A 22,682-nucleotide genomic window follows, 5' to 3' on the forward strand; every position below is an offset into this window, starting at 1 on the left:
ATATGCACACAAACACAGAGGTTAAAAAGCAGTAGCTACTATCATGCTACTAAACTCAGGAATGGGAAATACAAGGCACCTTTTCAATGAAGTCCTACAACCTAACTCCATATAGGAAAAAGTTGACTTTATGGGACCCAAGTATACACCTTTCTTTATGGCTTTTTTTTTTTTTTTTTTAAACATTCATCTGTCTAGAAAAAATAGCCTTCATTTATACTGCTTGATCTAGAACTAGCTTTTAGTTTCAAGGTTATTAGCAGCACATGACTTTTGGGGCCATAATTTGTGCAGTACCAGCACCTTGAGCACCCAGTGACAACTAAGTTGGGTGAAGGCTGGCTTGCGTCCTGCCGCTCTATCCGTACGTTTTATTCTTTTGGCTCAGTACCTTAGGAGGTGCATCAAGACTCTCTCCTGCATCTCAGAAGGATGATAGTTTTTTCTTTGTCCTAAAGAGCAACCTAATGTTTAGTTCTTGGGAAGGGTCTTTTCTGAACCACCTTGGGCTACAAGAAACCAGGAAGTGAAGGCACAGGTCTGGTAGAAAAGGGGACAGTGAGAGTAAAACGTAATTTCATGCTCTCCAGCTGCCTGGCTAAGAGTTATACACTGGAAGCAAGAGCAACAGCTATTACAAGAAGAATTTGGAAGGCAAATGCCATGGAACATGTGTAACAAGTCTCCAGGCCAACTTCCACATTTAAAAGGTCACCTTAAAGTATCACAAATTCATTTAGTATGGTTTTGCTCTGCTTTCAATAGAAGGCCACGTCAGTAGGGTACCTCATTCTTGCTGGAAGCCTGAAGGATTATTTAAGTCAGGCTTATCTGTGCTGGCATCTTGAGAGCTTTTCAATCACTTGAAGCACACAACGCAGTTCTATTTTAATCATCCGTGTTTATTCTGTGCTGTTTGCATAAAGTCTCACTCAGTCAGGATTCATGGCTATGCTGGATACTATTTCAGACCATGCCAGTTTATAATCAGGAGACTCTAAAATGAACTGGCCAAGAGAATTATGACAGAAGAGTGTTAGAACCTTTTCTTTTTTGTTAAATACCTTGAAAATTTGCATCTTTTTGTTATCATAGAATCATAGAATCATAGAATCACCAAGGTTGGAAAAGACCTAAAAGATCATCCAGTCCAACCGTTCACCTATTCCCAATAGCTCCTACTAAACCATGTCCCTCAATACAACATCCAGTCTTTCCTTGAACACCCCCAGGGTCGGTGACTCCACCACCTCCCTGGGCAGTCCGTTCCAGTGCCTGACCACCCTTTCCGAAAAGTAATACTTCCTCATGTCCAGCCTGAATCTCCCCTGCCGTTATCCAGAAATCCAACAGCACCTCAAAATATGAAGCAGATTTAAAAAAAGAAAAAAAAAAAAAAAAAAAGGAAAAAAAAATTGCTCTGTATTCCCTAGAGTTTTTGAGACATTCAAGCCTTCTGATATAATAACATAACTAGACATGGGCCATTACTTTGCAATTAGCTACAAAAGAACATAGCACAAAGCTGTAATTCCCATAGAGGTCTGTAAGGCCATCATATCTCAGCAGAACTGCTGGCAGTTCATAAGAATGGTCCTTCTGTATTACAAAACTAAAAATGCTTTGGGTAAAGAACATATTGCTCATTTCTGTAGAACTTAATGTGAGAGAATTCTAAATCAAATAATACCTTATTACAGAAAAAATAGAAGAAAAAAAAAAAGGGCTCTTTATGTCATACAAAGTTATGTGCCACAGGCTCACTTTGACATTTCTGGCAACTCCAAGTAGTCATACACAGGTCTCGGGCTTCATGGAAGATGCTCTTTGCATGATTATTCCAAACACATACACTATGCTTTCAGTCTAGTTTTCAGACTTGAACTGGGCCTTGGAATTATGGATCACCCATGCTTACTCAGAGTAACACAGTGCAGATGAAAAGATTTTCATTTTGCAGGAGAAATGTTAAAAAGGGGAAAACGAGGATTTAAATATAACATCATTATTATCCAGAAGTTTGCTATCCTCTGCCACAACTAAGACAGAAATAATTTCCTCTTGACACCAAAGAACATCCTTCACTTGGTTCTGTCAAACAACCAGCCCCTTGTCTAACCGAGCCCTCCCCCTCATTAAAGTATTTTTAATGCCTGTTCTTCTTCCCTCTTGAACTTTGGCTCTTCATGTCAAAATAAGTTTTGTAGAAGGAGGAGACAGAACAGGAGATAAAGTCACACAAGCTAACAGATCTGTTATTGTCTCTTAACAACTCTTACGTATCTGCAAAGGATGGAAAATCTGGCGGTATTTTTCTTCTGTGCCTATTTCCTTGTACAGAAGTTCCCAGTTAGCTGCTATATCCGTAGAGCAAATAGTGAACCCAATGTACAATAGCCAAATTGTTAAACAACTCCAAATCACAACAGATGGTGCCATGGGTATGTAATATCCAATACTCCCATACTGGAGATGATATTTATGAAGTCCCACTCAGAGACTTTAGATCTCTGCTGTTTGCTAGGAAAACTTGGAAATCAGAATATCTGCTTATTATTTACAGGAGCCATGCTACAGAAGTTTACTATGTTCAAAATACCAAAGAAAACCCTGAAAAATCCTCTTCAGGAAAAATGTCAGAACAATTAAGAGAAGATAATTCAATGCCATTGATGCATCAGTGTACAAGTTATAAGAACTGAGGGTATGAATGGCATCTTCCAGTTAGCCTAATGAGCAGTGAAAAATCTTTGTGAATGTCATATGCGTTAAGGCTACACAATGTACTGTTCATAAAGCCTTCACAGTATCATTTGGTAAGGAAACAAAACAGAACCACACTCGGTCAAGTAAACTGAAGGACAGAAAAATAATCAAGCCGCACAGCTAGAGTAATAGTTAGGCTTTTTAAAATGAACTGCTTGTTTCTTTGTAACTTTCTGTGGTATTTCTAGTAGCAGAGAGGAAGAAGACTTTAAATGACAATAAGGCTTTTTCTTCGAATAAGCATTAGTGTAATAAATTGTAATGACAAGATGAACCGATTTAGGGTAGAGATCTAAACTATATTTTATCCATACACAATTATAATGTATCCATCCACAAATCATGGTATTTGGAATACCAAATACATTTTGTAAGAGTTTCAAAGTAAATGCACCAGTTAACTTAGAAATTAGAAGTCATGCTTTTGGGAGTTAAAAGGAGAACTTCAAAATGTAAACGGACTTTTTGACCCCCTATTGACCTTAACATAACACCATCACTGAAATTTTCCATACAGTTAACTCTAATGAAAATCCCGTGTATTTGAATATATATATTTTAAGTCCACATTTAATAGCCATAAGTGAATACATTGTGACTTCTTCATCAGCATAAACCTTAATTCTTATCAGCACTGATCTATACAGCTACAAATAAATTGATCTGTAGAATTACTTCACTTTTGCTTAAATGTGAGTTATCAAAGTCTTTACATCAACCATGTTATTTTTGTATAACGTAACTACCGCACTGAAGAATTCTAAAAGACCATCTCCATACTTGAGCGACTCTGATAACTACTTTGTTCTCCTGATATATTTCATCTTAACTCTGAACTTCTGAATTCACAGTGCTTGGTCTGGAGATAATTACAACTACCTGTTGAGTCCTGACAAGTGCTCCCAAACAATAACATCACTCCAATGTGCTCTCATGTGTTTTATACCTATGAACAAGAGTTAACAATTTAGCAGTTCGCAGTATGGGGCCATTCTGGGTGTAAAGCATGGCTGGATTCCCCCCACCATCTCGCTAGGCAGATTGTCTAGCTTTCTTGCATCCCAAAGGTTTTGGAATGATGGTCTTGAAGAACCAACTTTCAGAGCTAGAAGGTACCCAGACTCCACTGAGATTTGTGGAGCTCAGCAGCACTGAAAAACGATAAGCAAGGATTCCTTTTAAAACAAATAGTAGAATTATTGCTCATTGTGTGCAATGAACTGACAAAACAAAAAGCTCAGAAAGCAAACTCTTAATGAAGTATAAAAATCACAGATACAATAATGGAGATTTAGCAAGTATGCTAAATCACAAGCAGGTCACTTGATATTCTGGCCCTGACAAAGTTATCAGACGTTTCCTTTCTAGATTCTGCTGACTTACCCCAGATAGTGATTTGCTCTTCTACACCCAGTAGCAGCTGTTTTGCCTTTTATGATAGATGAAATCTGGCATTTCCCACAACTCCTCACAGTTTCAAATGTTGATTCATATGATCTTATTGGAAACTGAACACTGAGCAATAAATTCAATTCTTGCAGCAACACAGGAACACTGTTAGACTGGTATTGGTTACCCCTGCCCTGAGGGTGACACCTATGATTTACTCAGTGTGCATTCACAACACAGGAATTAGTGTGCCTCCAGATCATCCACTTACAGCCACCTTACATGGCTTGAGGTATTCCAGGAACAAAACACAGACAAATCATCTACAACCAGAATCTTCCAGCCGCTCCAAAAGAACACTGGCTGACTTGTGCCACTGTCTATAGGTATCTTCTAGCAAAAAAAGGAGAAGGTGAGAAATGCAGAAGTGGGGACAAAAGTCATACTTCATGCTTCATATTTGCAACTGACAAGTCTTAGTGGAAAAAGTAGCAAACATACATTCTCCTTTCTCCCTTCCAATTTTCTGGAGCTTCCCTGCACCATTTTATCATATGCCCAGGGGAGTCAGGGTCAACACAAGTGATGCACACAGCACATACCTCATGATTCGTGCCTAGCTCTTATAATTCCCGGGACAGAACACGTGTGACCACGCGAGGGCAGTAGGGAGCAAAGGGGAATTTAAAAGCTATCGTTCACCAAGTGAGACAAAGAGCAAATGAGTTATTATGATCCAAAAGAAGATGTATTTGCTATACTCTCACAGAAACAATTAGCAAAAACAGGTTCTCAGGGTCAGCTCCTGCCAAGCAACATCCTGTGGCCTCAGTGATGCTCCCTCACTGCATCAGAAGCCATGAGAGCATCTAGGAAAGCTGAGAGTATTTTGAAATTGGGCCACCTAGCTGTGAAGTATGGGCTAGTATGGTTGGGCCCTGGAGCAAAGACTCCACAGAAGAATCATACTTACCAGCACAACTTTGTGCCAAGTGCACTGATCTTTCAGAAGTGTGCAAGTAGACTGAATGATGTAACTATTCATCTTTCCTCAGCACTTACAGCCTGCATCCAGTCTTAGACTCCCCTATATGTGACATGTTTATAAAATGAAGTGGATTCAGCAGAGGCTCACCAGAGGTTCCAGCAGGGGTTGGAGCACCTGCTCTACGAGGGGAGCCTGAGGTAGCTGGGCTCATTCAGCCTAGAGAAGAGACTGTTTTGGATTCATCTAACTGCAGCCTCCAGCACCTACAAAGAGGTTACTGAGAGGACAGAGATAAGCTCTTCACAGTAGTGTATAGCAGAGGGTATGAGACATTAAACTAAAACAGTGGCTGGAACAAGAATTCTTTACCAAAAGGACTGCAAAACATTGGAGAAGGCTGCCCAAGAGGCTGTCAAATGCTATCTTTGAAGGCTTTGAAGACTCATTCAGAATAAAAGCCCTGAATGATCCAGCCTGAATTCACTGTCAACCCCTGCTCTGAGCAGATGGTTGACCTAGACCCTTCCCTCCTGAATAATTCCACCAACACTAGCAAATAGGCACACTTGCCTTTCACTCCATGCACCTACCTCCCCTAAACAATTCTACCACCTGCTGAGTAATGAGATAAGAAAGTGAGTCAACCGCTCATGACTTGTAAGACTCAGGCAAGCATAAGCTGCACCATACCTCAAATCTACCAAAGGGAAAAAGTATCAGGCCCATGAAGCGCAGGGAATCACTATACAGATATGCTCTGTTTTTCTGGTGTCATGTTAAGCTTTTGTTCAGCAGGACACTACGCAGATTTGAGTTGTTTGACAACATCAGCTTTGATGCACAGCACAAGGATTTCCATGGTCACGTGTGACAAGTGCTTGGCATTTCCTTTTGCCCTTGCAGACAGCAATTTTGCCTTCTCTTGCAACCAGTGACTGAGCCCTCCCACTGACAGAGGCCAGTTGTGCTGTTCTGGTTTTACTTTGTTTGTTTCCAGCAATTCTGTAAGTATGGTCTATACGTGATTTAGAGAAAGCATTCTTGGTATGTGGGCCCAGAAGCACAAAGTCAAAAGATGGTGGCACAAGTTCTGCAGTGCTGTGTTATGGACATCTGTGCTGAACTCTGATTACTCTGAGCAGAATAATTCTAAAAAAAAAAAAAAAAAAAAAAAAAGCTATCCAGGGTCCCTGAGAGCACAGTCATCTATATGGTGCACTCAGTAACTTAAAAGGAAATCTAAGTCCTAAGGAAGAAAATGGGATAGAAACAAATTTATGAACATTCACAAAGGGAATTACGTGAAACAGAATTCAGTACTCACAATCACTGGCTTCTCAAATTCAGCTTTTAAAGCACAGTTCAAAAAATAAAGACATTGTTATCTTGCCATATGAGCAGGTAGAATTTCATATGTGTGGTATTACTCTAAACTCAGAGAGTTTGCAGGATAGTTTTTTTGGTCTTGTGCAGACTGTTCTATTTACAGAGAAACATTCCAATAGAAATAACGCCAGTGCTGTAGAAATGTAGCCCTGGGAAATCAAGAGAAAGCTATAATCTTTATTAAGTACTCAAATATTCATCAGAGAGTCAGATATAGAGATTCTAGCTGAACATGCAACTTGAATAAGCAAAATCAAAAGCATCAGTAACTGCAAGTGTGCAAGTGCTGAAGCAACGTCTATATAATCACACTTCCAAATATAAATATTCTCATATTATCCTTACCAGATTAATCAGTCTTCTCATTGCATGTTCATGTGAGCAAATGCATTCACAAGGATCAAATCCACCCTCTGCCATGGTTCTCTGGATAAACCTGAACTTTTCTGTGAACACCTAAGAAGAATAAAAATAAAAGTACAATGAACTCTTTTTCAACTGACCTTATTTTACAGAGACTCCCACATCAAATTTCAGCTCATTTAATGCCAGGGTGAAAAAGCAAAACAAAGCAGGGTAATCCTATTATTCCTTTGGCAGCATGAATAAAAAAGTCTGGTATGTGCTGTTGCATTTTGATGTTGCTGAAAGCAGTGCCTCACGCAGGCTTCCTTAGAGATCAAAATAATTTTTTGCAAAAAAAAATTATTTTTTTTTTTTATATCTCCCCTGGGTTTTCCCACACATCACTATGAAGTGCATACTGACAAACAAGAACTACAAAGATTAAGTCTTGGTTTCTCATCTGCACAATGACACTCTTAAATGTACAAATACCAACTGAAAAGTCAGGAGGAATTTTTTCTCTCAAATCCCCTTACAAACTGTTGGCATTCTCTCCTGGGATCAATGTACAGTAAAATAATTTTAAATCCTGTAACTTCTTTGCTAGAGGGAGAAATCATTCTTACTGTATAACGAAAGCGAGCGGCAGGGGTGCAAAAGTGGATATACTTGGAAATGCTTTAGAAATGGAGCTGTACACACTAATTTTAGATCAAAGAAGTAGGCCATTCAGTCAGCAATAGAGAAAAGTTCAAAAGATGCAGAAATAGACACGGTGGGGAAGACATTCTAGTTTATCCCCCTGCTAAAACCACTTCCACCCCAGACATGTCAGCAACAGCACAAGTATACCATTACTGTCCACCAGTAGTTCCATCAGTAATTTAATTGATGCTCAAAATGCGTAGCTGAGCAGAAGGAAATTTTAAACTTGTGATCAAATCAGAGATTGTTTTCTGTCTAATAAGGACTCTTACGATGCACTAGATCTGTTCTGCAATGTGTGCTTGCAGCCAAAAGGCCAACTGTATCCTGGGTTGCACCAAGAGAAGTGTGACCAGCAGCTTAAGGGAGGTGATTCCCTCTGCTCTGCTCTTGTGAGACCCCACCAGGAGTGCTGCATCCAGTTCTGGGGCCCCAACACTAGAAGGACATTGAGCTGTTGGAGCAAGTCCAGAGGAGGGCTACAAAGATGATTAGAAAGCTAGAGTATACCCCACAAGAGGACAGGCTGAGAGAGCTGGGGGCTCCTCAGCTAGAGAAGAGAAGGCTCTGGGGAGACCTTATAGGAGCCTTCTAGTACCTGAAGGGGGCCTACAGGAAAGCTGGGGAGGGTGCTAAGACACTCAAACAGGCTGCCCAGTGATGGTGGGGATGCTCCCTCCCTGGAAGCATTCATGGCCAGGCTGGATGGGGCTTTGAGCAACCTGGTCTAGTGGGAGGTGTCCTTGCCTATAGCAGGGGGTTGGAACTTGGTTATCTTCTAGGTTGCTTTCAACCCAAACTATTCTGTGCTTTTACGAGTGATACTTTTAAAACATTGTTTAACTAAAGCTAGATTCTGACTTTGTGCTGCACATGCTGGGGTCCTAACTGTGAGATAACCATCAGGCATAATAGACGTGGGAGCAGAGGGCAGATCAGCACTGTCCATTCCCTAAAATAAGTAGTTAATGAGAGCACCAACCATTCGATGAGCATGTGCTGAACAAGCAGATGTGCTCTGCAGACTTCACCTTCAAAAACCTAGTGTGGTAACCACACAAGTATTTTGATGTTTTAATCTTCTTAGGAGGAAGAGTGACAACCCACAAGGATTTAAGAAATCTCCATAGAAGAGAATGCATCACTAGAGTAGTTCTTTCACTCTGAGGTAAGTAGTGGAAAAAAGAAAACACATTTTACATGTTTTTCCCCTAATTCACTGTGAATGCTTGCCACTCTTCTATATTTTCCTCAGCCATGGTGCAGAAGGCCAGGTAAGTAAAAGAAGGTAAGAGATATCTGTATCTGCATTGCAGAATCTCATCTTCAGTACGGTTACCTGACTACATCTCCACTTTTTAAAAAAGAATACTGAAAATAAGCAAAAAAATTACTGAGGAAATTGAAGAAAGATTGTTTGCCTAGGTCATGAAAAAGGTTAACCTGACAGTTTACTGAGAAGATGATCAAGAGATGACTTGGATATGTAACAGAAATGCAGCTTTGATTAGAAAAACAGAAATAAGTATTGAAAATTTCTTCAATGAAGGAGTCAAAGCCATACGAAGAACCAATGGCTGGAAGCTGTAATGAACCAAATTAAGACGACAGGACAGCCATGCATTTTAAGCATTAGGGTAAACCATCAGTGTGACAAATGCCAGAGGGGTGGACTTCCCATCTCTTGATACACAGAGATGTGCTTCAGCCAAATAAAGGTACAGAAGCAAGCAGGTTCAGATATAATGTTCTGCATTATGCAGGAGAGACGATCTAATGATTCTTTTTGAGAGTTAGTTACGAAGCAACTACTCTAACATCCCTGACATTATCTCAGAACCACTGGAACTGCATGGTGATAGCAGAAGAAAATTTTTAATTGCCCCGCTTCCCTGGACAGCATGTCACATCAGCCAGAGTAGCCTTTATCAAACTATTCTGGCATGAGGAACAGGCAAAAGCACTGATTTTTAAGTAGCACAAAATGCTTTTTCTGGACACAGTGCTGACACCTAAAATAAGGTGCTGGAACCATGAGAGTTGCAAAACAATATTTAATTCCCACTTGGAAAAATTTAGGAGTAACACATAGTAATGGCACAACAATTAAGAGAGCAGAGATGTTAATCTGTATATAACTAGGAGAAATCAAAACATCAAATAAGAATCTTCACCAGTGAAACCAAATCAGCGTTCTTTGCAGAGTATAAACTGAGAAAGATTAGACAATAAGTGGGGAAGAGAAATCTGTCATGTAACATCACAAATTTAAGTAGAAGTGTGCTAGAAGGAATTTACCCAAAGGCACCTGAGCTGTACATGACAAATTACCTTAATGAGCTAAAATAAAGCAATGTCACCAAGTAAAATGCCTTCCAAGCTTTCCAACACAATCTCCCTTATGAGCTTTCTCACCTTCAAATGACACTTAAAGGAATCATTCTTTGTCTTTCTGTCCTCCATTCTTAGTGGCAATTCTTAGTGGCAAAGGAATGAGGGAGGCCATCTATTGTGAGAAAAACACTATTTTTCCCCTGATGAAGAACTAGAGGAAACAGATTTTACACACAGCTCTCCAGATATAAAGAAACTCCACACTATACGATGATTTTCACTCCTAAAATGACACTTCTGACTACGTTCCTCATTAAAACCTTTCTGGCTTAATAACTTATTTGTAATACACTTTGAATGCACAAAGTACTAGGTATCAACTAAGCTCTGTAATTAGATCTAAGTTTATTAATGTTTTGTGACCTTACATGAGATTTGGTAAGAGACTTTTTTACCTATCCTGGAGCAGGATTCCTTGGCTCTATAGCACTCAGGCAGCCCACTCATACCGAAATCCTGATCCACAGCTGCTGTGTGCTTCCTGCCTCCTCCAGTACCTCAATTGTCCCATCCCACGTCAGCTGCTGGCTCGTTTTGCCCGGCTCTGACCTCTTTGCTATGAGTCACACTAGCTCTCCACCTTCTGCAAACACAGCTCTTTTACATATAATCTATCACATAAAGTAAAATAAACCCTTCTTTATTTTTTGGATCTTTTCCTGTTGGTCGCAACCTTGGTTTTCTTGGAATTTAAAGCTATAGCACCAACCACAGGCAAGTGCTCTGACCAGGAAGGTTACTTTTACCCTACTTAAAATTACTGTATTTTACTTTCACTACATTATTGGTTACACAGTGTTTAATTCTGGGTTTACAAGCATTTGGAAGATTTGTTTGGTAAATACAGCAAAGCTCTCACTGATAACAACCGAGAAGATACATACTGTGGCCCCTAGACTAAGCAACCTGACAGAAAACATACAAAAAAAAAGAGAAAAATGCAGATGAATATGAAGTACCATCAAAGAATCAATACAACTTTAAGTGTAAAGTGGCCCAAGAGGCAATCATAAACAGAAGTATTGGAATTAAAATCCTGTAGTCAGTGCCAGGATGACTGTAACTCAGAAGCAAAGAGGAGAACGGTCTCTGATGAATTAAGACAGAAATAGCTCACACTGCAAGCCCCCCATCACCTTCTATCTGAAATTGTAGGCAATTAAGCCATAATGAAAAATACTTCTACACAATGTTTTAAATCATGAGAGTCTTCTCAGCTGTATGATTATCGTAAATCGTTTTTCTCCTACCATCTTTCCCAACCCATGCCCTACAGCAGTACACTGCATTTTACACATCCTAATATCAAAAAAACAATCTTTATAGATACAATCTAATTGTTGTGGGTTGTTTGGTTTGGTTTTTGGTTTTTTTTTTTATCTGGAGACTCTTCTGTACTTTAAATTATTGTAATGACTATACATTATTTCCCAATTCAGCAACACGTCTCCTGAGCAAATAGCATGCAGCTGGGGAGCTCTGGGAGACAGAAGTTATACTCCACCTCTCTCCACCCTCACCATTACAAAACAAAATTCCTTTTTTAGCATGACAGCCAACAAGACATTTTATCCACTCTTCATGTGGTTGCCTCCAATGTGACTCCAATTCTACGCTGATTAATGAGACAGTCAAGGTACAGGTGTTGGTGAGCTCTATTCCTTGGCAGAAAGGAGTGTATAAGAACATCATCTGAAGAGACACTTGCTATATACAACACATACTCAGAGCTGCTGCAGATCTGTCACAGATCAAACCTGGCATCTTCATATCAAAGCTTTCTGCTCATTAACTCTTATCTTTCCTGGATCCAAGCACTCTTAAAATCACACACACAATACAAAAGAATGACTGAAGATTTCCTCTCCATGAACTATTTTTGCTGTGCTGCTAAACTGAAGGCTAGAAGTCATTGGGAGCAAAATACCTCCATGCAGCAGACAAGTAACAGAATCTTTCCACTTACTTTAAAGAGAAACAGAATTCCCTATATTCAGCTCCCTGACGCTCTTTTACAGACAACTGCAATAACTCCAAGCACAGTTGTCAAATATTTCTACCAAGCCAGACACTTAATTTTGCTGCTGCGTTCAACTTTAGCAAAGTATAGCAGAAGAAATGGAAATATGTACAAAAATTGAAAGAAAAATTTAGAAAAAAGCACATGACATGTTGAGGCTCTGCAGGCTTTCTGAAGAATGATGAAGGGCTAAAATGAGCAAAAGTAACACACAAAGCCAGAACAATTCACTCACTGAAAGATAAAATATCCATTTTTATCTCATTGTCACAGGCAGAAACCCTCTCTCCCATTCTTTTCCACGTTCTCCTAAAGGATCTGTGTTTCCATAGGAAGGATTTGTCTTCTCACTTGCACCTAAGCCATCTTGATATCCATGATCCCTATAGCCTCTCATGCTTTCTGCAGTTATTTTCTTCACAGCACATTCCTGATCACTGCTTTTCTAGGGCTCTTCCTTCTGCTGGCCGCTCTGTCCCTTGGGTACCACAAGCACACAGAGGCACCTCAATTGTCTCATTGCCAGGCATGCCAAAACGCAGTGGTTCAGCCTCTCGTACAAGTGGCTACTCCAAAACCTGTTTCAAACTCTACCTCTCCTAGGGACTGGGGCTCACCCAGCCCTGCCTGGTTACATGAAGCCCAATTCAACATCAAGTGGGCATACAGCAAAATAATACAGAAAGGTACCTCCAGCACGGCAATGCTGAAATATTGCTTATTAGTGGCCAAGCAACAGAGAAGCCTACACATTCAAGCCCAGCAAATACAAGCTAAACTCTTCTCTGTGTTTGTTAAACATATAGCACTTTTCCCTGTTGATTTCCATCTTCTTTACTATTTGTACATGCACATCCACCCTCCCATAGATCCCCTGTTCTTTGTTAGCCTTCTGATGAACTACTTACGGTCAACTCACTGATCTGTTATTTAACTTCCTATTATTCCGGCTGTACAACTTCTTGTGTGTAAGAAAGGGCAGGGAATTTTATCCATTGATTTCTGCATCAAGTTTCTCTTCAAACTCGATTAGAGCACAGAGAAGAAAAACAACAGACACAGATTTTGGGGGTTTCTCTCTCAAATAAACAAACTGAAGATAAGGACATGGCTGATTTCACCTTCACACAACTTTGTGGAATTTCTAGCTTCTCTATTACTACCACCAGAAGTGGAACAAATTTCCTATCACCAGGGCAATACAGAGGAGGAATAAGGCAGAAATGATAACCAAGCTATTAAAAAAGCAAAGGAAGCAAATAACTAAACACAGGATAAAGCTTGGACAGCGTAAGAAAACAAAAGTGCTTGTATTTGAATAGGGATGAAACATCAGAAAAGGAACTAGAGACATAGGTAGAAAACAAGAACATGTGCAGCGCTTTAAAATAAACCAATGCAATTCTGCCAGAAATCAATGGCTACATACTCCTCACACAACAGAGAGGACATTCCACTAACAAACCAGAACAAATTGGCCTGTACCCCTCAGCCATCAGCATTAAACTGCTGAGGTTACAGGACTGGCAGAAGTGAGCCTGAGGACTCCGAAGGAGATTTCCTCCACAAAGCAACTTCCGTAGTTCACACAAGGCTAAAAATAGGCTCTGTAACAAGGAATTTGTATACAAATTGATACTAATTAAAACATTCCAGTCATCTGCACTCCTCTATCACTATAATTTGAATCGTTCAAATAAATATTCCCTCACGGTACTCAAGTCTGAAGCACTGTAACACTCCATTTGGCATTTTTATAATGGTTAGTATTACCATATTTTTATATTTTTATAAAGCCCTTTCACAGAATCACAGAACGGCCAGGGTTGGAAGAGACCTCAAGGATCATGAATCTCCAACCCCCCCACATGCAGGGCCATCAACCTCCACATTTAATACTTGACCAGGCTGCTCAGGGCCCCATCCAACCTGGCCTTGAACACCTCCAGGGACGGGGCATCCACAACCTCTCTGGGCAGCCTGTTCCAGCACCTCACCACTCTCTCTGTAAAGAATTTCCCCCTGGCATCCAACCTGAATCTTCCCTCCCTCAACTTCAAACCATTTCCCCTTGCCCTGCAGTTATCAACCTTTTCAAAGAGCTGATTCCCCTCCTGTTTATAGGTTCCCTTTGGGTACTGAAAAAAAAAAGCTGAACAAGCCCAGCTCCCTCAGCCTGTCTTCATAGGGGAGGTGCTCCAGTCCCCCAATCATCTCTGTGGCTCTCCTCTGGACCCTCTCCAACAGCTCTCTGTCTTTCTTCTACTGGAGGCTCCAGACCTGGACACAGTACTCCAGATGGGGCCTCACAAGAGCAGAGTAGAAAGGGACAATCACCTGCCTGTCCCTGCTGACCACCCCTCTCCTGATGGAGCCCAGGATGCCATTTGCTTTTTTGAACTGTGAGAGCACATTGCTGGCTCATTTAAAGTTTTTCATCCATCAGGACCCCCAGATCCTTCTCTGCAGAGCTACTCTCAAGGACTGCTTCCAGTCTGTAAGCCTACACCACCTAGTATTCCCAACAGGTCTCCCATCCAGGCCTAACCCTGCTTAACTTCCAAGATTGGGCATTACCAGGGTGGGATGGCTGCAGGCCATTAACATTTCATTAACAGTACAAGGAAAACTCTGTAGCATCATCTCTTCAACAAGCTCACAGCTACACCCCACTTTTATTGATGCAAATGCTGGCACTCCCACTGACTTCACTGAACCAGGATCTAGTGGCCCTTGAAGGTCGTGGAACCCTAGAGAGCTACTGATGATCTTCTTCTACCAGGTCTATTCCTGGGCATTAAACTGAGTTTTCAGGACGAGAACCAGCTGGCTGCATGGGCACAGCAGCAGAACAGCTGGATGTCAGTGTGGGGGCTGCCACTGTGACGTGTGGCTTCAATTACAGCTTTCTCCAACAGTTGTGCCAGAACAGATCATCCATTTAGCTCCTCTAGCAAAAGGAGCTGCAATGACTTTGTCAGCCAATACAATACCCAGAGAGAGTTCCTAGACACAGCAACACTTCAGAAGCAATTCTCTTCAGTCACTTTCCTTTCAATTCCAGGGGGTAGGGAGAATGAAGCTGATTTTGTACTTGAAAGCATCAGCATGTCTCCCTGGACTTCCAGCCGTAGCCTAATGAGTTGGCAAATATATTTTTGTGCTGCAAATTTTCTCAGGATAATTAACGAGATCCAAGATGAACTTTTCAATGCAGCCAAGCCAGTTCCTCTTCTCATGGAAAAGAACCATGCACACAGCTGTTGCTGGTCTGGTTGGTTCCAACAGACACCAAAGCCAGCGGGAGCCCCACAGAACTGCTCACTCAAACACGTCTTCCTCCAGGCATACCAGTGGGTAACTTTCCTACTGTCTCACAAATGATTTGGCATTTAAGTAAATTAGGAAGTAATTTTCCAATGCCATCCATCTGGCGCTTCTTACAAATGCTAATTTACTATAAAACAACTTGTTTAAAGTAGAAGCAAACCCAAAGAAACTAAGAGATGCCAACCCAGCTACTGAAGGATGATACAGGGATGAACATAAACCAGAGAAAGAGCCTCTGAGCAGGGACAGACTCAGAACTGAGGAGCGAATGCTAAGCATCCTACTGATGGGGAGGTTCAGGCAGGATATCAGGAAAAAGTTCTTCACCAGAGGGTGACTGGGCATGGAACAGGCTGCCCAAGGGCAGTGGTCATGGCTGCAAACTGTTGGACCTCAAGAAGCATTTAGACAATGCTCTCAGACATAGGGGTTGAATTTTGTGTGGAAACAGGAGTGGCACTCCTTACGAGTCCCTTTCAACTTGAGATATTCTATGATTCTATAATGGTTTCCCAATGGCCTCACAGGACTGCTGCAGCACTGGTGCATCCCTCATCCCCACGGGTTCACCACTGTGCAACAATCATGTAGGGAGCATTGTTAGGCCACTTGTGATGTGTTCATTGGGACTTGCTCTGAGTAGCTCAGGAAAAGAATTGTTCAGGTGACAGACAGCGGCACTGGCACTAAGAACAGCAAAGTAAGAACACAAGAACTTAGATGCTTATGATATGGACAAAGGCCTCTCACAGGCAAACATCACGATTCTTTTCTCACTGAGGTGTGCACATCCTGCTTCGAGGATGGCAGCATCTCACACAAAGCTGGCAGCAAGCTTCCTGCTTGTGACCATGACACAAAGCTGACCAAGGCTAAGAGTGTCCCCAAGAGCCTCAGCTCAATGCAGAACAGTACACTAGGGAGCTGCAGAAGATGGCATAGATGCTGCATCTGGTTTAATTAAAGCTATTCAGTGTCAAGCATAAGGCTTAGAGACAAAGAATTCACACGCTCAAACCACCACTGCAGTACTGGTCCCTGCTGTCCTCTTCATGGCCAGTCCCCATTACCTGGAGGGAAGGAGATTTCAGACTTCAGTGCCATCAGGTTGCGGTCAGTGACCAAAACCAACTCCCCCCAAGGAAGCTAAGCAAGACGCATCAAGATTTCAAAAGCTATTTACTTATTCCTGTGCAGGTGGCCTCACATTTCTTCTGGCTAAAGCACTTGAAAAGGAGCTAATTATGCACATCCACTCATGGACCGAAAAAGCAGTCCAGCTATTTTAGAATTCATTTACTAATATTTGATGCAGAACGTTATTGCCTAACTCCAGCTGCCAGCATTCGGTCATCCTTTTGTTAAAAGGATGACATTTTTCTGAAAGAAGTTTTTTGCAACACGAAAGCTAATTAAGAGACGATGTCAGTGGCACAGAACATTGTCCAAGAATAACAGTTTCTGCTAAGCAAATGCCTCAGCTTCACTTCAGCATTTTTTTCTAAAGTAGAAACTCTGACAGTGGTCTAGGACAAAGAAATTATTTATATTACACCAAATGACCAAAGGAAATTTAATCTCTGCTAATGCAAAAGGGTGAGCAATCCTCTAAAATTACTAAGCTATTCCATTTATCTAGTTCACAGCGCAAATCAGGAGCCCTCTCCTGCAGTTCTCTGTAAGGTAAAGAAGTCCTATTGACTTTAATGGAATTTTTCACTCAAGTGGTAACTGTAAGATCCAGCTATAAGGCAAATGTGCTTACTTTCCTGCTCTTGGTTCATTTCTCCAGCACTGCAGACTATCTGCAGCTTCTGCTGACATTCCTTCTCTCACTCCTCAGTCTCCTAAATTCAGCACTGGGGCTGCACGAGCACCGAACCTGCAGCCCCACGGAGAGCATTGCTGCCCCATGCCATGTGAGGAGGGCTGGCAGCTGGCACTGCTGCACACAGGCAGGCTCCATCCAAACACACGGCCACGCACGGAGGGACGCTGGCATTCCAGGGAGCAGACTTCTGCAGGGAGGCAAGAATGGGTATATGGAACATGTTCCTCTAACAAACTATGTAACCTATTCATAAAACATCCTTGCTCTCATTCCAGTGTTTATGAATCAAGATTCTGATTAATGCATTCAAATGCTCCCGAGCAATTTAGGAGCACAACGTGGATGCAATTGTAGAACTCCTTCAGCGAGGCTCAAGGTGCCAGTTCCTGAGCAAATCACTGCAGTGTAACAAAGCCACCACGCAGCAGCTGAGCTGTGGCAGCTGCTCCCACACAGGCTCTGAGCCTGTGGGACCTGTAAGCCAATGGGACTTTGCTGAGTCTGTCAAAGAGAAAAGTTGAGCTGAGACTTCATTCAGAAGTGCCACGGGCACCCAGACAGCCACTGCAGCTCAGATGGCCTGAGATAACTCATTTGTCTGACATAACTCTTTTCGGAGGCTCAATAATGGAGAATTTTTTAGACATGCCATCTCTCTGGAAAAATAAAGATGAAAAAAATCTCTTATCCGCTCCTTTACAAAAATGTAATAAAAACAAATAAAAATGACAGTACTTCCTCTGTACCGAGGCAGAAAGTGCAGCCCTAAAGCATAAGTGATTAAGTTTTTTTGAGACTTGCTTCTTAAGAGCGTAATTATTTAGATTATGAAATGCCTTACTAACTCCTTAGAACTGTAGAAATGCACTGTACCTTAATATCACTCCTATCCCACACAAACACAAAAATTATACTGAAATTCTCCGGAATATTTTCATTATGTTTTTTCTCCAGAGATGACATATGTTTCTAATAACTTGCCACTGAGAAAACAGATTTAGCAGGGTAGCAGCATGCTGAGAAAGATAGCAGGATTTTCAATTTTCAGATGAAAGCAGCTCTATTCCCTAGCAGCCCTGCTCCCAACCCCTCTAGGCCAGATCAAATTTTATCTGAAGCTGGCGGATGCCTGTCTTTGCCTTACACAGAAGTTGAATCAGGTTTTCTACATACCTGAAGCAAATGGTTTGAGCTCATAAAATAGAGCCCTTTAATGAGCACTTATACCAGAAGGAAGCTGTAACAATAAACAGGATTTCTGGGCTTTGTTATTTATGTATGTTTAGCAAACAGAAGACCCAATTTTTAATCCCAAACCCATTTAATACCCATTCAGCAGACTCACAGCCCAATCTACATCATCAAAAGGAAAGTGCTATGTAAATGATACATGTCTACCCAGCACCTACAAGGAACAGATTTTAAAATCTGTTAAATTGCATAAGGAAAATCCATGGCACTATTGACAAGATTGCAATTAGTTGCTTTGAAAAACGTATCACAACCATAAAATCATAGCATCTTCGTCTCCAATGTTTTCCCCCAGAAAAGAAGATATTTTTCAATCTTTGGACACAACTGCTCTAAATACAAACTTGAAAGTGAAGCATCCAGTGACTCCTGTGTCTCAGAAGATGTCTATATAAAGGAATATGAAGGTGGTGAGCCCCTAACCATGCTGCAACCACTGGCAGAAGCGTTCTCATTGAAGCCATGCAACTCACACTGGGAAGCTTTGTTCCACAAATGGTTACCAACTGTTCGAAGAGCTGACACCAAACTTTTCTTCACATCTTCATGTAATTTTATTCAAAGTTGGGTTTTTTTTCCTTTTACCAACTTTTTACATATGAAAACTGACAGAGTACCTTATCAAGTTCTTTAAAAATAATGTCTTACCAAAAATATGATTAAACAGCAAGACATACATGAAGATATACCAATGAACAAAAGAAGACCAAAACTCTGTTACTGTATTGACAACAATTTGACAAACCAAACATTGCAACTGCTTCTCTCATACTAAAGGCTGGGACTGCATTTTTGTACAGTGTTTCTGTTTCTTTTGATAAAATCATTTCTTCCCTAGGACAGCTTAGTGCTTTGGATATGACATTGGTCTATCAGCTGTGTAAAGTAAGAATTAAACTATATTTAGCACTAGAAAACCATGGGTTTTAACGCATGCAGAGCTGCCGAAGAATTAATCTTAATGAGGAAAACTTTTATCAAGTGTAACTCTATCTTTTCCCACCCAAATGGGATTAATTTGTTCCATTATCTCTAAAAATACCAGCTAGACAATGTAACTAAAGCCTCCAAAGCGAGTTTGTTCAACTAACAACCATGCAAACGTACAACCATTCAATCACGCCAGGGGCTGCTTCCTGAACATCTTCAGATCTCTCATAAAAAGCTGAATCAATCACTGCTAAGGAGCTTCTTCTTGCCCATGCCAATGCCATGAGATAGGTGCTGGGATGCAAAGAGGGCTATGAACATCCACTGTACCGCTGCCAAGGTCTGGCAGAAAGAAGACTAACACAGCCTGATCCTCCACATATACACGCTTATATTCCTACATAACAAGGAGTTGAGTCTTTCTTCAATTAAGGTTCCTTGGGAACTTGGGAAGCTAGCTGTCGGTGAGTCAAAGCCTGCAAGCTGAAGGAGCTATTCTGGGAAAACTGTTCTTTCTTCTGTTTTGTGGTTTGTTTTTAAACTGAACAAGGAGTGCAAGATTTGGCTGTGCAGTATATAACCTTAAAAAGTTCTCTCAGCTTCCACTGCACTCAGAGGGGATTTAGGAGCACTTGGATCTTCCAAGAAGCACTCCTCAGCATCTTGCAGATGCTTCATCAATGACCAGATAGGGTCTTCATGTATTAATAAATCAAATCTAGGAAGTAAGAACAGAAAGAATGCTCAACATCAAGTGTGACAGTGTAGAAGAGTATGCAAAGCAGGCTCTCTAATTTGCTTCCCAAGCAGAATATGGGCAGATGACATCAATTTGTCTATGCACAAGTGCATCTGCCAAAATATTTCTACATCTGTTGTGAAAAGAAACCTGATAAATGTTCAAAACATACAGCATAAGGATCTCATCCCTGGCGTTATCAGAGCACCAGACACCTCCATTCATACATGCTTATAGAGAATAGAAAGATTTTGCTACTTCCACTACACTGGCCTGAATTTCTGCAAAGACTCTGCTATGATGAAGTCAACCGAGACAAAATTTGGCCTTTAAGAGTGTGTGTCAAGAACCTAAAATATCTGGAGGGAAAATCCTGAAACATAAAACAGACTTTGTTTTATTACACATCTGTTATGCAAATAACATTCACACATCACTAATTCTAAAGTCTAAATATATGAAAGCAGAAAATGAGAGGTTAATAACGAAACAAGAAGTCAGTTTGAAACCAACTTTCTCTAAACCCAAATATTAAACTTTTGAAAGCAGATTGGACAGTTACAGAGGAATTAAAACTATCATGTATTTTTAAATTGCATTATGTAGATGACTTCTCTAATGAAAAATACATTTTTCTTAACTTCTTTTAGAAAGAAGGAAGAACGTGGACTGCAGAATGCAGCACAAAATAACTGCGTCATGCACTTGGGATTTAACAGACTAAATGCGTGACTTCAGTAACGTGCTGCGAAAGTGCCACAACAACATACAAAATCCCCTAGAACCATATTCATAATGTTTATTTTTGTAGCCAGCTAGGCTAAAAAATGTTTCAACCAGGACAATAGAAAGGCTCCTGCTACAATCTCAGTTTGGAAATGGACCCTTTTTGCTTATGGCCCTGAGCACATCAGGGTCTTTCCTGCTTGTCAGAGATGCATGTGGCCCAATAATCTGCAAGAGAGCCAACAGCACATCCACCAAGCCCTCACACTAGTATTGTGTCTTATGCAAAATGATCTTAAACCAATTAAAATACAGAACTCTGTGCTATGCTGGGGTTAGGCAAGAAAAGCAAATCTCACATTTTAAAGAAAGGGGCAACAGAGCCAAACAGAGCTCAGATTTGCCTACCCCAGTGGCATGAGAAGGACTGAAGTGACTGCTGTGCTGCCAACCGTTACAGCCACTATTTTCTGCCAGCTGCTCCTATTGTTTTGAGCTACACTGCCAATGACAGGGTCACTTCTTAAGAAAAAAATAAAAATAAAAATCAGTAACAACAATAGTTTGATTTCTCTCATCTGGACAGGTCATAAGGATATGAAGAATGAGATAGAACTATCAGGGACATTATTCTCTGTTGCTACAGACAGGAAGAAATCAGCTAAAAAAAAAAATCAAAACGAGACTAAAGATTTTCTTTCTGATGTCTGCTTTTGAAAGTAACAGAAGCAAGTAAAGGTCAACAGAACTGTAAGAGCTGAGCATGAAAGACTTCTTACAAGTGACCCATTGAGCTCATTGCAGATAGGCAACTTGCCCAGCGGGCACGTTAACATTAACATAATGCGTTATTTTAAAAGTTGGATGTCCTTATGCTAAAAAACCACAATGAGTTTTCATGACTTCTCAAGACAAGGATGTTTACCAGCGCATAATGCAAACACTGCCTACACCACTAAGCATACAGCCTAAAGGCAGTCCTGACCGCGGGCCAGGAGAACAGGTGTTTGCCGATCCCGGGGCAGGTCACACGCCGAGGTCCGAGCTCTCGGGGAGGGCAGAGGCTGAGCCTGGGCAGGACAGCCGGCAGCGGCGCTGGGACAGCCAGGGAGAAACTGCCGCGGCGCTCCCCGAGGCGCCCAGGCCAGCAACGCTCTGCCCCGCCGCAACCCGCTACCAACCGGCCCCGGAGGCACACGGGCGAGGGCTCCCGCCGGAACCCTGCTCGTAGGAAGCTAACGGCAGCGCGACGCTGTCATTTGGAGGCTCTGTTTTACAGGACGCCGTCCGCTTTCTCCCCTCAGCCTGCTTCTCGGCAAGGGAAGCGCATATCCCGTCAGCGTGTCACTCCCAGCTCCTCTACGGACAGAAAAACAGAACCTTCGGTTGACTCTGAGATCCTCCAAAAAGCCACGAGCGTGCGACTTCGCGCTGACAACCCCAACAACCGAAAACAGCCGAGCGAACCCTACCAGACACGCAGCCGAACGCCCGCGAAGGGCGAGCGCCGGCCGTTCGGCGGGCCGGTACCCGGCGAGGCGCCCGGCAGCTGAGTCGGTCTCGGACTCCACCGGCCTCGGGGCAACTGGGGCCGCCCGGGCCGCGGCTCAGGCCGCTCCGCGCCTGCAGGACGGAGGGACGGCCGGGAAGCGGGCTGTCCGCGGAGACCCGCCCGGCCGTGCCCGGCAGCGGCCCTCCCTCTCCCCCCGCGGCCGCGGCGCCCCCCTCCCCGCTCACCGTGCTCCGGCCGCCGTCGCGGGGCTGCGGAGGGAGAGAGGGCCGCGGGGCGCTGCGCGGACGGGGCGGGCGGACTCGCTGAGGCGGCCCCGCGGCTCGGCCCCGCTGCTTGGGGCCGGCTCACACGTCAGCCGCCACGAGACCC

General features: G+C 42.2%; 1 protein-coding gene across 1 annotated transcript in view; it reads right to left on the reverse strand.

The window, feature by feature from the left end:
- SMIM14 (small integral membrane protein 14) overlaps positions 1–22,682 on the reverse strand; it is a 40,337-nt gene extending 17,655 nt beyond the window's left edge. The window contains exons 1-2 of the mRNA XM_052681759.1: positions 22,538–22,682; positions 6,875–6,985 (exon numbers count right to left, since the gene is read on the reverse strand). Of these exons, the coding sequence (XP_052537719.1) occupies positions 6,875–6,949 (75 nt within the window). The 5' untranslated portion in view covers positions 6,950–6,985; positions 22,538–22,682. The remainder of the gene's footprint in view (positions 1–6,874; positions 6,986–22,537) is intronic.

The sequence above is a fragment of the Tympanuchus pallidicinctus genome, unplaced genomic scaffold (assembly GCF_026119805.1).
Source record: "Tympanuchus pallidicinctus isolate F22 unplaced genomic scaffold, pur_lepc_1.0 scaffold2, whole genome shotgun sequence".
Lineage (NCBI taxonomy): Eukaryota > Metazoa > Chordata > Aves > Galliformes > Phasianidae > Tympanuchus > Tympanuchus pallidicinctus.